Here is a 14,379-nt window from a genome sequence, read left to right on the forward strand (position 1 = left end):
TGCCTCACTGTCCACAGCTCCCCTCCTCATCACCTTCCTCCTCTGACACACACACATACACATACCCTTATGATTCTGTCCTCCCATTAAAATAACTCCTCCCTCCAGGTTTCAGATTCCTTTCCTCTCAAATACATGAGGCCCCTGATCATCCCTTCTTTTTCCTATATTCTCTCCTCTCCTTAAGGATCTCAAATAGATCCTTCCCAAACACTTTAAAACCCATCATGATCTCTTCAAGAAACAACAACCAGATGAAAACACCAACTCTTCCACATTTCTCACTAGGTGAGGATCCAGCCAGTCCATCCTAAGGGAAATCAGTCCCGAATATTCATTGGAAGGACTGATGCTGAGGCTGAAGCTCCAATACTTTGGCCCCCTGATGCAAAGACCTGACTCACTGGAAAGGACCCTGACAATGGGCAAGACTGAAGGCAGACGAAGGTAACAACAGAGGATGAGATGGTTGGATGGCATCACCGACTCGATGGACATGAGCTTGAGTAAGGTCCAGGAGTTGGTGATGGACAGGGAAGCCTTGCGTGTTGCAGTCCATGGGGTCGCAAAGAGTCGGACACGACTGAGCGACTGAACTGAACTGAGGGAAAAAGTCCTCCTGCAGCTCAGTCCAGGTCACTCAGTGCCCTGGTGCTGGGAACATGAATGAGCATATTTTCCGTTTTCATCTTACCTGGCCCGCCAGCAGCCTTTGCCACGGTCAACTGCTTGCTTTCTTCCCCATGAAACAGGCCTTCTCTTAGCTGTCAGAGCACAGCACTCACCTGGTTTTCCTCCTACTTTCCCATTTGTCCCTCCTCTGACACCTTTACGGATTCAGCCTGTTCTACCTGGACATCAGGAGCTGGAGGTTCTCAAGTCAAGACCAGAGGCTCGCCACTCTTCTCTCTTGGTACCCTCAGTTGGGCATCCTCTCCACACCCATGTCTTCAAATATCGACAGGACTCAGATGGGCCATCATATCACATCTCAGCCCAGACCTCTCTCCTGAGCTTCCATCTCATACAGCGACCACCTACTTACCATCTCCTTTGACAGGACTCCATCCATCTCAAACCTCAACACATTCAAACCGCACTCACTGCCTTCCCTCACAGACAGTCTGTGTTCCCTGGCTCAGTGCCTGACATCACCACCCATTCACCTGAGTGGGCCAGAAACCTGGGAGTCAAGTCTCACCCCTCCCTCTCCCTCATCTCAGACCCAGCTCATCACTGGCTCTACTGCCTGTGTGCACTCCTCCCCACCTCTGCCACGCCACCCTAGCTGCGGCCAGTTACCCCTTTTCTGGATAATTATAACAGCCTATGGGGTCTTCCAACATCAACTTTAGTCTGTACCAATCCACTGAGATCAGGATAATCTTCTCAAAACAGAAATCTGATCAACATCTTCTCAACTCTACAAAACCTTCGATGGTTTTGGAAAGTCAGGATAAGACCTGACTCATTAACACACCCTACAAGGCTCTACAAGTCTGGCATAACTACCTCTCCAGTCTCTTCTCACAACAGGCTCTCCTGTTTCCAATTCTCTGAGACCCAGTCAGAGAGGCCTCTTCTTCCTCAAACGCACCTTATGCCCTCCTGTCCCAGGGCCTTTGTGCCTGCTGCTCTCTTTCCTCTTGGCCTTGTAAAGTTCTTTGTTCAGAGGCATTGCACTGACTCATCACTTCTTCAGGAAGACTTCTCTCCTGCTATAAGCTCTCCCAGCATCGTAACCCTGTCTTGGTACCTCTGCCTCACTTTACCATCTCCTGTTAAGACTGTGAGCCCAGAGAAGGCAGGGACTGTTTTTATGATTGCCTTGGCACAAGGGAAATCTTCGAAACTGTTAAACAGTGGCTTCACTGGCATAGGGTTCCTTGGTTTCTAATTAAATTGAATTATGCTTATTATAATTAATGATCTCAGTTATCCAGGTCATTTAGTCAGCAAAAACAAGACTGGGAGGTGACTAGGACTCAGATCATGAGCTCCTTATTGCAACATTCAGACTTGAAGAAAGTAGGGAAAACCACTGGGCCATTCAAGGATGACTTAAATCAAATCACTTACAGTAGAAGTGACAAATAGATTCAAGGGATTAGATCTGATAGAGTGCCTAAAGAACTATGGACAAAACTATGGACATAAGATTGTATAGGAGGTGGTGACCAAAACCATCACCAAGAGAAAGAAATGCAAAAAGGCAAAATGGTTGTCTGAGGAGGCCTTACAAAGAGCTGAGAAGAGAAGTGAAAGGCAAAGGAGAAAAAGAAAGATATACCCATCTGAATGCAGCGTTTCCAAGAATAGCAAGGAGAGATATGAAAGTCTTAAGTGAACAATGAAATAAAGGAAAACAACAGAATAGGAAAGACCAGCTATCTCAAGAAAATTAGAGATACCAAGGGAACATTTTATGCAAAGATGGGCACAATAAAGGACAGAAACCATGAATAAAACAGAAGCAGAAGATATTAAGAAGAGATGATAAAACACACAGAAGAGCTGCACAAAAAAATTCTTAATGACCCAGAAAACCATGATGGTGTGATCACTCACCTAGAGCCAGACATCCTGGAGTGCAAAGTCAAACAGGCCTTATGAAACATTACTATGAACAAAGCTAGTGGAGGTGATGGAATTCCAGCTGAGTTATTTCAAATCCTAAAAGATGATGCTGTTAAAGTGCTGCACTCAATATGCCAACAAATTTGGAAAATCCAGCAGTACCCACAGGACTGGAAAAGGTCAGTTTTCATTCCAAACCCAAAGAAGAAAAATGCCAAAGAATGTTCAAACTACCACACAATTGTACTCATTTTACATGTTAGTAAGGTAATGCTCAAAATCCTTCAAGCTAGGTTTCAACAGTACCTGAACCTAGACCTTTCAAATGTAAAAGCTGGATTTAGAAAAGGCACAGGAACCAGAGATCAAATTGCCAACATCTGAAGATCACAGGAAAAATAAGGAATTCCAGAAAAATATCTACTCTGCTTTATTGACTATGCCAAAGCCTTTGACTGTGTGGGTCACAACAAACTGTGGAAAATATTAAAGAGATGGGAATGCCACACCACCCTGCCTGCCTCCTAAGAAACCTGTATGTAGGTTAAGAAGCAACAGTTAGAACCAATTTCAAACTAGGAAAGGAGTACGTAAAGGCTGTATATTGTCATCCTGCTTATTTAACGTCTATGCAAAATACATCATGCAAAATGCCAGGCTGAATGAAGCTGAAGCTGTAATCAAGATGGCCAGGAGAAATATCAAAACCTCAGATATGCAAAAGACACCACCCTAATGGCAGAAAGTAAAGAAGAACTAAAGAGCCTCTTGATGAAGGTGAAAGACGAAAGTAAAAAAGCTGACTTAAAACTCAACAGTCTAAACACTAAGATCATGGCATCTGGTTCCATTGAGAGAGTGAGAGAGTGAAGTCGCTCAGTCATGTCCGACTCTTTGCGACCCCATAGACTGTAGCCTACCAGGCTCCTCTGTCCATGGGATTTTCCAGGCAATAGTACTGGAGTGGATTGCCATTTCCTTCTCCAGGGGATTTTCCCAACTCAGGGCTCGAACCCGGGTCTCATACATTGTAGACAGACGCTTTACCGCTTCTTGGCAAATAAATGGGGAAAAAATGGAAACAGTGACAGACTTAATCTTTGGGGGCTTCAAAATCACTGCAGACAGTGACATCAGCCATAAAATTAAAAGATGCTTGTTCCTTGGAAGAAAAGTTATGACAAACCTAGAAAGTGTATTAAAAAGCAGAGACATCACTTTGCTGACAAAGGTCTGAATACTCAAAGCTATGGTTTTTCCAGTAATCATGTATAGATGTGAGAATTGGACCATAAAGAAGGCTGAGCGCTGAAAAGTTGATGCTTTTGAACTGTGGTGTTGAAGAAGACTCTTGAGAGTCCCTAGGACAGAAAGGAGATCAAACCAGTCAATCCTGAAGGAAATCAGTCCTGAATATTCATCGGAAGGACTGAACCTGAAGCTCCAATACTTTGGCCACCTGATATGAAGAGCTGACTTTTGGACAAGACCCTGATGCTGGGAAAGACTGAAGACAGAGAAGGGGGTGACAGAGGAGAGATGATTGAATGCTATCACTGACTCAACAGACCTGAGTTTGAGCAAACTGTGGGAGATAGTGAAAGACTGGGAAGCCTGGTGTGCTGCAGTCCATGAGGTCACAAAGAGTCAGACATGACTGAACAACAACAACAAATACTTATAACCAACTTGTCGGAATAAGCTCAGATACTAGAAGGTGTTGGCCACCTGCCATAGCCATAATAAGTAAAACACTCGCTTTTCACACTCAGGGTTTTCCTAGCCACAGAATGAGATTCCTCCATTTCATCTGGCTGCAACAGACACAGATACAATTTCCTACCTGGTCTCCTACCCTCCACGCCAGGCTCTGACCTGGCTGCCTGCTCATATACACAAGACATGCTGACCAGACGGTGTACTCTGACATGGAAGCACAGAATTATGAGACCAGGTCACCACTCTGTCCACCGATTCCTGAGCCACAACTGCACCCCAATTTCTGAATTTAGTCCTTAGATCCTATTACCACATATTATCTTGCCCAGCGGATCTTCTGGATTGTCAAGGTAAGTTACTCTATCAAGGCTAGCCTGTGGGTGTTTGATCTCCATGCTTCCTTCTCCCAGATGTCCTGGAAACTGAGGCAGAATTTCACCCATACCTAGCTCACCCCAGGATATTAGAAGACAGACATGCTCATTTCTCTCTTTCCTAGAAAACCCACCACAGAGTCTCTGAACTTACCCAGGGAAGAGGCCACGTGGACTCTGAGGCCAAAGGACAGTGGTTCAAACAGTTCAGACACAGTGAGTCATCACAGCACGATCAACCCACAACCCTCTCCTCCTTTAAAGCAGGCTAGTTAAGCCCCTTCATGTTGTCCACTGTGATCGAATTTCATAACCAAACAGAGAGCATGTCATACCTTCACTAAATTCAAGACGATGATGGGCGAGCCAAACCTCTGAAGCATCTGGTCAAAGTGAAGGGCAGCCACGTGGGCAAATGGATCTGCCTGATCCACTAGGAAGAAAAAACAAATCAGTACCAGAATGAAAATTATACAGCAAGAATAAAAGCAGCACAGGGTCTTGTTTCACTTTATAATGTTTATAGAAATGTAACTCAATTGATCCTCTGGTAATTTCATGTCTCAAATTCCTCTTAAGTGTATCATTCTTCATATATTTATTGAATTCGAATGATTCTTACATTTCTGAATATGATTAATTATATTTACATATTTTAAAATATAAATAATTTTCTAGTGGCCAAAACTAAAAATAAATGTATATAAAGTTGTTGCATAAAAAATGTCAGTAGTCCTGATTCTAAATTATCTACTTTTCAGTACTAAAACTCCATGCTTGTATGAAATTTCTGTGGGCAGCAGTTTACTCTCTAATGTGGGTAAAGGAGAGTTACTATTGAAAAGACTGTTCCACTCACATGTAATAGGTGGCTTAGGCATCATAGTTGAAATGTCCTGTGACCAGTATAAGGGAACTGATCCTCTAACTTGTACATAAGAAGAATAACTTCCTGCAGTAAAAGACATGACAGAAGCATCGCAGAGTATTTGTTCAGTTTCCACTTCATTTGCAACATCACCCTGGAAAGAAACGTGCATTTACAGGTGTTTTATATTCTCAGAATTTTTTTCATGGAAAAAATGTCAAGTACAGAATGAAAATATAATTCCTATTCTTAGGCAATGGCACCCCACCCCAATTCCTATTCTTAGGATATTTTAAAAGAGGTAAGTGCTGATCAATATTTGATGCACATATTAAAAAAGGAAAATCATTAAGATGCAATAAAGGAAGGCAATTAAAAATAGCAGAGAACAGATGAGGGAAAAATCAAATTAAATAGCTAATAATACAGGTAATAGAGTGCAGAGAAGGAGAGAAAAGGAAAACAATTACAAGATATTACAGGAGATTAGTAAGACCAGTGAAATATAAAAATTCAATTCTGAAGACCAAGGAGGAATGAAAGGACAAAAAGTAAGATTCAAATAAAATGCCTGATGGACAGAAGAAAAAAAAAACCTTGACACAGCTTTACTTATAAAGTATACGAGGATATAACAAAGAATAATTTTAGAGGCATTAATAACGTGCCTGTTTAATTACCCTTGATATATCCAAAACTACATAACAGAGCTGCAAAACTCTGTTCTTGTCCAGTTGCTCAGTCGTATCAGACTCTTTGTGACTCCAAGGACTGCAGCTCGCCAGGCTTCCCTGTCCATCACCAGCTCCCGGAGCTTGCACAAACCCATGTCCATTGAGTTGGCGATGTCATCCAACCATCTCATCCTCTGTTGTCCCCTTCTGCTCCTGCCTTCAATCTTTCCCAGCATCAGGGTCTTTTCCAACGAGTCACTTCTTCACATCAGGTGGCCAAACTACTAGAGTTTCAGCCTCAGCATCAGTCTTCCAATGAATATGCAGGACTGATTTCCTTTGGGATTGACTGGCTTAATCTCCTTGCAGTCCAGGGTACTCTCAAGAGTCTTCTCCAACACCACAGTTCAAAAGCATCAATTCTTCGGCGCTCAGCTTTCTTAATAGCCCAACTATCACATCCATACATGACTACTGGAAAAACCACAGCTTTGATTATATGGACTTTTCTTGGCAAAATAACGTCTCTGCTTTTTAGCACACTATCTAGATTTGTCATAGCTTTTCTTCTAAGGAGCAAGCATCTCTTAATTTCATGGCTGCAGTCACCATATGCAATGATTTTGGAACCCAAGAAAATAAAGTCTATCACTGTTTCCATTGTTTCCCCATCTATTTGCCATGAAGTGATGGGACCAGATGCCATGATCTTAGTGTTTTGACTACTGAGTTTTAAGCAAGCTTTTTCACTCTCCTCTTTCACTTTCATCGAGAGACTCTTTAATTCCTCTTTGCTTTCTGCCATAAGGACGGTGTCGTCTGCATATCTGTGGTTATTGATATTTCTCCCACAATCTTGATTTCAGCTTGTGCTTCATCCAGCCTGGCATTTTGCATGATGTACTCTGCATATAAGTTAAATAAGCAGGGTGACAATATACAGCTTTGATGTACTCCTTTCCCAGTTTGGAACCAGTCTGTTGTTCCATATCCGGTTCTAACTGTTGCTTCTTGACCTGAATACAGGTTTCATAGGAGGCAGGTAAAGAGGTCTGGTATTCCCATCTCTTTAACAATTTTCCAGTTTGTTGTGATTCACACAATCAAAGGCCTCAGCATAGTCAATGAAGCCTAAGTAGATGTTTTCCTGCAATTCTCTTGCTTTTTCTATGATCCAAAGGATGTTGGCAATTTGATCTCTGTTTCACTGCCTTTTCTAAATCCAGCTTGAACATCTGGAAGTTCTTAGTTCATGTACTGCTGAAGCCTTGCTTGGAGCATTTTGAGCATTACTTTGCTATCATGTGAAATGAGTGCAACTGTACAGCAGTTTGAACGTTCTTTGCAACTGGGATGAAAATTGATCTTTTTCAGTCCTGGGGCCACCACTGAGTTTACTTAATTTGCTGGCATATTGAGTGCAGCACTTTAACAGCAACATCTTTTAAGATTTGAAATAGCTCAGCTCGAATTCCATCACCTTCACTAATTTTGTTCATAGTAATGCTTCTTAAGGCCTACTTGATTTCACACTCTAAGATGTCTGGCTCTAGCTGAGTGATCACACCACTGTGGTTTTCTGGGTCATTAAGACCTCTTTTGTATAGTTCTTCTGTGTATTCTTGCCACCTCTTCCTAATATCTTCTGCTTCTGTTAGGTCCATACCATTTCTGTCCTTTATTGTGCCTACCTCTGCATGAAATGCTCCCTTGGTATCTCTAATTTTCTTGAAGAGATCTCTAGTTTTTCCCATTCTATTGTTTTCCTCTATTTCTTTGCATTGATCGCTGAGGAAGGCTTTCTTATTTCTCCTTGCTATTCTTTGGAACTCTGCATTCAGATGGGTACACTTTTTTTCTTAAAGCGACAGTTATAACTATGTTCACTGTTGACATGATTTTAAGAACAAAGGTTGCTATATTAAGGCAGGATCAAAACCCAATGTCTCGCTCAGTCTATCTACTCGATCACACATCTGTGTAAGACTCCAGTTGTCTGTTGCAGAAAGAGACGAAACACTCAACGCATGCTACATGACCAAAGGCAGAACAGTAGATGAATATGTTGGGTTTTTTCTAGGGATGAACGGAAGGAGTCTGTCTTGGGCCAAATTAAAGCAGGGGGAAGTGGGTAAAGGGTTTCCAGGCCTTGCTTTACTCAGTTTTCTCATCAAGGATGCTTTTCCAAAGAGCGCGCCCCTCCATTTATTCCTTGGGTAAAGGTGCTTTGCTATTTTAGTCTCTCCACTAAATATGTACTGCATTTTAAAATCTATTACAGAAATGGCTCATCCTCCAAAACATTAGACATTTCATAAGTCCCTAAGGCATTGCATAACGCTAAGATAGCTGATTTTTCAGAACATTTGTATGTTAGTCATATTTCTCACAAGTTTCAGAGACTCTAGAGGATTCATTATTCTCTTGATAATGTCCCAAACTAACAGTCCACCTTCTAAAACTCCACTTTGCTTTATCTGTCACCAGAGCTGAAATAAAAAGTTAAATTGCCAGCAGCAATCTTACCTCACAGTTTGCACCTCTTTTGAGAAAACGGGTCCCAGCGAACTTACTGGATCTTCTAGCTATTAAAGTGACATACACAGGTCGTCCATAGATCAACAGCTCTAAGAAATCTAGTTAAAGCTGTTTAGCACTCATGACCATCACACCCAACCCAAATAATCATTCTACGTTAAATATATTTTGTCCAGTAGGTTAAGGAACACCAAAAAGCTCCACCCAAGAAACGCAACAGCACTGGGTCTAACTGCTCTTTCAAAGTATGCAGGTATTAAGGCAAAACTGAACCTCACTAAAGAGTGGTTTCCATGAATTTCAGAGGAAATGGTAACCAGTAGGGTTATTGGTCAAGGGAAGACCTGTGGTCCCTCCTTGCAGCCAGGTAAGAATGTAAGAGGTACAACTAATCCCTCTTCGTTCTTCAGAGACCACACACCTATCAAACTGAGCACCTCTCCATTAACAGGGTGCTTAAATTATGAAGCAATAGCTAATTCTGAGGGAATGGAGTTAGTAGTAATACCGTGAGAGCACCCAAATTTGTCACCTAACTGCGAAACTGAACACTGGGAACTGTTTAACCAAAATAAAGTTTCAACTAATATTGTCACCTCAGTTAGCTTTCTGAACCTCAGTTTCATCTTCTGTAAAATGGTATAAGTGCAAAAAAAAAAAAAGTAACCAATTTTATTAGGTGGTTGGGAAGACTGGGTTAGGTACTGTGTGCAATGTGTGCCTGGCTTATAGCAAATGTTCAATAAACAGCAATGACTGTTACCATCATATAGATTCCAGAATTCATTAAATGCTTGTTAACTGGAAGACTGGATTCATCAGTTCAACTAATGAGCTTTAAAATTATAATCTATGGTGCTATTTACTACTTTAAAGAAACAACCATTTATTGTACTTAATACATGCCAGGCCTGAGCTAGCTCTTAAGAAATAAAAGACAGTTTAGAATTACTTTTTAGAAGCTGCCCTTAGAAACTGTAGCACCTTCTCTTTAGAGTCCTTGGTGGTGGAAACCGTGTGTTTTTTCCAGGTTGATTCTACTTTTGGAAAAATATATAGTAATTTGGGGTCAAATCTCATTATTCAGTGAATGATCAAGCAGATAATACCACTCACTGGTTAAAAATGAGTATAAGGTAACAAGCCATTTTACATGTAACACATAAATCTCACCAAATTCATTCCAAAAGTCCTCTGCATCTTCATCTAGCCTCTCCTCACCTTCATTTGCCACAAAGGAGGCAAATCAGGTCTTCTCCAAGGCCAACCTCTCCAACTCTACCCTTTGACTCCCTGATTCCACTCCTGTCAATGTTCTGGTGCAAGAAAGCACATTATTGGTTAATCACATCCATCCACTCAGTGGTCTCAAAACCACCTCTCCTTTAAAGTGTTCCCTCTAAGTTTTTAACAAACCTAAGATACAAGGAAGACTGTCAACCAGAAAGCATGCTAGGTGCACAAATGTTCTTCAGGATCTCTAAAAGGGGCAGGAAGAAACTTAACACCACTTCTAAAAAGTAAACATTGCCTTCTGAAGCCTCCTAAGAACATATTCAATATACCTAGAAATCAAATAAAACGAGAAATGATATTTATAAGATTGATTTACCAGCTTAACACCAAGCTCAATCTATGTCTCTTTAATCTATTATGACTCTTCCCAATCCAGATCTTCATTACTCTACTCCTGAACCACTGCAACCTTGTCCTAATGCATGTCTCTTGGTCTAGGGTGGATCAGATGGTAAAGAATCTACCAGCAACGCAGGAGACCCAGGTTTGATCCCTGGGTTGGGAAGATATGCTGCAGGAGGAAATGGCAATCCTCTCCAGTCTTGCCTGGAGAATTCCATGGACAGAGGAGCCTGGAGGGCTACAGTCCACAGGGTCACAAATAGTGGGACATAATGGAGTGACCAACACACTTTGAAAATGGTTACCCACCCAAGCTTCCTAAGTACTAATTTGTATGTTACCCTCTTGAAAAAAAACTTTCAAAAATTCTAGCACCAAACCCAAAGTCCTTCATCTGACCACCAAAGTAATCTGGTGATTGGCAGTCTGACTCCCCACTAACTCATCTCCTTCCCACCCCATTGCACCTCCCAGGCATTTATACACAAACCACAAGTACACTCCCCTCCCATAAACTTTTCCATCTCTACACTCACGGTGCTTCCCCAACCCACAGTCCCACTGCCGAGGCCTGCTTCTTGATCAAGTCAAGCCAAGTTCAACTCTTCCTATGAGCCTGGCCCCATTCCCCCCACCTGTTAGCGATTCTGCTCCTGCTCTTAGGTAAGAATGACATTTACTACCTACAGCACTTTCTGTGCCCAGAGCATTTTCTTGTTATTTACCTGTCTGGACAGGGGAGCCTGATGGGCTGCCGTCTATGGGGTCGCACAGAGTCAGACACGACTGAAGCGACTTAGCAGCAGCAGCAGCAGCAAACATAATATATCTGCATTTCTCTTTGTATTTCAACCACCCAGAATGCGTCATTGTAATCTATCTGCAGGGTGCACAGATAATTGTAATGATCTTATAATTCATATACAGCTTTCTACAAACTGTTATAGCATAAATAATATGTATCTTAATGTTTTAAAAAAGGATACTTGACTGCCCACAGAATCCATGAATAATGTATAGCAGCCAGTCACGATGGACACTATTTTTAATTATATCTAGAAGTTCGCCGTTCCACACGTACTTCATGTAAGGCTCACTAGAGATCCCAAATACACCTGAAAAAATAAGAGTTGGTATCAGGAAGATAAGGAAATTGGTGGACATTCAATTCATTTTTAAGCTCGCAAACTTTTGTTTTTTAATTTCAAAACGTCTGATAAATACCACTGCTGTTTTCAGTGGCTATAACTCATCTCATTGCTCAGAACACTGTGCTGATTCTGTACAAAGGTAAAGAAAAAACACATTTTTCTGATCTGTGAGAGTTTTTAACCTAGAGAAAAGCAAACCACTGGGAAATTAAGGACACACACGTACAAATACACGAATGAGGCTGACAGACAGCAGGAGCAGTGACTGGGAGCACGGCTCTGGTGTCACACTGCTGGGTCCACATCTGAGCTCTGCCTCGCCAGCAGGGTGACAGGTGTGGCCAAGCGGGTCACTTATTTCAGTGCCCCATTTGCTCATGTGTGCCCCTTCTGTGTGTCTGTTGTAAAGGCAAGTTGATAATGCACATGAAATGCTCAGAACAAGTCTCGTGTCTTACTCATAATTCCGTAAGTGGTAGTTATTATTATATCAAGCTTTTTTGATATGACAAAATTAATTTCATCAAGCATCATTTCAGGATATCCAGATTAATTTACTAAATATCAATAAGTTTTACAAAACTTATATAAAGTACAAAATAAGAAATAAGTAAAAAGATAATGGCTTAAAAGATTGTAACAGTTATGCTTAGAGACAATCAATACTATTTTTCTTCTCAAAACATGTATGTTAAGAGTGTTTATATACACTATGACAAATGCCCTTTGGTTTTATTTATAAAAAGTAAGCCTTCTCTGCCCCTTCAATGACATTACATTGAGCATGAATAAGGGATAGGAGTCCTGTCTTTGTCACTTACCAGCTCTGTGACCTTTGGCAAGTTACATAACATCTCAGAACCTCAATTTTCTAAACTGTAAAATGATGATACCACTTACCTCAGAGATATAATTCAGATTTTAAAAAAATATAATATATGCAAAGTGACTAACATGCTGCCTGACACATTAGAGATTTTTTTAAAAATGTATTATTTTCCTTTTCTACCTACACAGACAACTTTTGCCCTCGCTTTCTCTTTCCTATCAGTTTGCCCCTGTGTAGTAGTAGCGTCCCTTCCCCATAGAAAAAATATCTATGTTCTAATCACCAGAACCCATGAGTAAGTTATGTCACGTGGCAATGAGAAATTAAAGCTGCAGATGGAATTAAGGTTGCTAATCAGAAATTAAAGCTGCAGATGGAATTAAGGTTGCTAATTAAGATGGGCAGACTCTTCTGAATTGTCCAAGAGGGCCCTCTGTAACCACATGGGCATTGTGTGTGAAAGAGGGGAACAGCAGTGAGTGTGTCAGAGTGATGTCATGTGGGCACTCCTCCGCCAGCCATTGCTGGCTTTGAAGATGGAAAGGGCAAGGAAATGGCTTTTTCCTTAGGGTCTCAAGAAAGAAATGGAGCCTTACCAACACTCTAACTCTAGTCCACCAAGATCTCTTTTGGACTTTGACTTCTGTAAGATAATAAATGTGTATAGTTTTAAGTCACTGAGTTTGTGGAAATTTCTTACGGCAGTCATAAAAACCTAATACACAGTTTATTCATATCTATCAAGTAGAACTGCTCGACTGATAGTAAAAAGTTAGGTAGCTTTTGGAGTCTTAATTCAGATCTCAGTACGGATATTCAGATTCAAATGGGAGATGACACACAGTGCATACTTACTAATGCTTTTAGCTTTTCTATTACTAAGCACAATATTTAGAAGGAATGATGTAACAAATATTCAAGTACACATTATCTTATCCTCCACCTGCCTCGAGGGGCACAGATTACAATTCAGATGGACCACAGCAAATTTCTGTGATCTAGACGTTTTGGGGCAGGGAGGGTGCACAGGGTTTTGCTTTAGTTCAAGTGATAGTCAATCTAATAAATGAACAAGAGTCAAAGGCAATTAACAGAGATGGCATTCAGTTGAAGTAAGTCTCAGTCTTCTTAGAGTGGACCAGAACTTCTGGCAAAAGGCTAACAGAGCACAGCCTCTTCCTGAGTGTCCTGCAAGGACAAACCTTCTGGAACTTACCTTCGACCTCTGCACCCACATCTTCATCACTGTCACAGAAGTGGCACTGAGGAAGGGACCCAAAGACACTACTGACTTTTTGTTTCCACAGTAAGGCCAATTCAGCTAAACTCTCTTGACTTTACATCTGAAGCAATGCCTTCACAACATTCACTCTGGCAATGTCTCTGGCCTTAGAGTGCTAGACCAATCCCTAAATCTAGGGATAAAGGTACCCCTTCTGCTGTGTGGCTGGTTAGTCCCAGATCCCCAGGGTCACTCTAGGCTAGTCACACATAGGTCCTGCAGTAACCCCACAACAGTCCTGACAGAAGCAGGCTGTAGGAGGGACTGGTGGGTCAGGCTGAGACCAGTCAAAGTCAGAACAGCCTCTGATCTTCTGCAAGGGTTCCTCTGGACACTGGCCTTGTGATCTTGACCTCTAGGTCTCGGCCTCCTACTTAGCCTTTATTTATTTGAAAGCAGCATTACACCTACTGAGTAGTTTTTTATGAGTATTAGAGATATGATACATAAATGTCTAGGCTGCAACAGGCAACCCAGGGTAACTTTTTTCTACAATTCAACTCATACACAATTGGTCTCTATGAAGAAAAATAGGTGGTGGTGTGTATTCTTCAATATTTAAAAAGAAAATTCTCCAGCCAAAGACTAAAGTTGAATGTATTCCATAAAAGGTACATGAAATTTTGCTAGAAAACATCAGCATACAATTTTCTGGCTTGCCCACAAATGAAATCAATTTGGTGATACATGATCTCTGGACTTCCCTCGTAGCTCAGGCAGTAAACAATC

The 14,379-nt window shown here is 41.4% G+C and overlaps 1 protein-coding gene across 1 annotated transcript in view; it reads right to left on the minus strand.

Moving 5' to 3' along the window:
- FIG4 (FIG4 phosphoinositide 5-phosphatase) overlaps positions 1 to 14,379 on the minus strand; it is a 187,941-nt gene that overhangs the window by 106,889 nt on the left and 66,673 nt on the right. Inside the window, exons 7-10 of the mRNA XM_040238513.1 lie at positions 11,375 to 11,503; positions 8,739 to 8,839; positions 5,530 to 5,692; positions 5,006 to 5,103 (exon numbers count right to left, since the gene is read on the minus strand). Coding sequence (XP_040094447.1) covers positions 5,006 to 5,103; positions 5,530 to 5,692; positions 8,739 to 8,839; positions 11,375 to 11,503 — 491 coding nt within the window. The remainder of the gene's footprint in view (positions 1 to 5,005; positions 5,104 to 5,529; positions 5,693 to 8,738; positions 8,840 to 11,374; positions 11,504 to 14,379) is intronic.

Source organism: Oryx dammah, unplaced genomic scaffold (genome assembly GCF_014754425.2).
Source record: "Oryx dammah isolate SB20612 unplaced genomic scaffold, SCBI_Odam_1.1 HiC_scaffold_4, whole genome shotgun sequence".
In the NCBI taxonomy this organism is placed as follows: Eukaryota; Metazoa; Chordata; class Mammalia; order Artiodactyla; family Bovidae; genus Oryx; species Oryx dammah.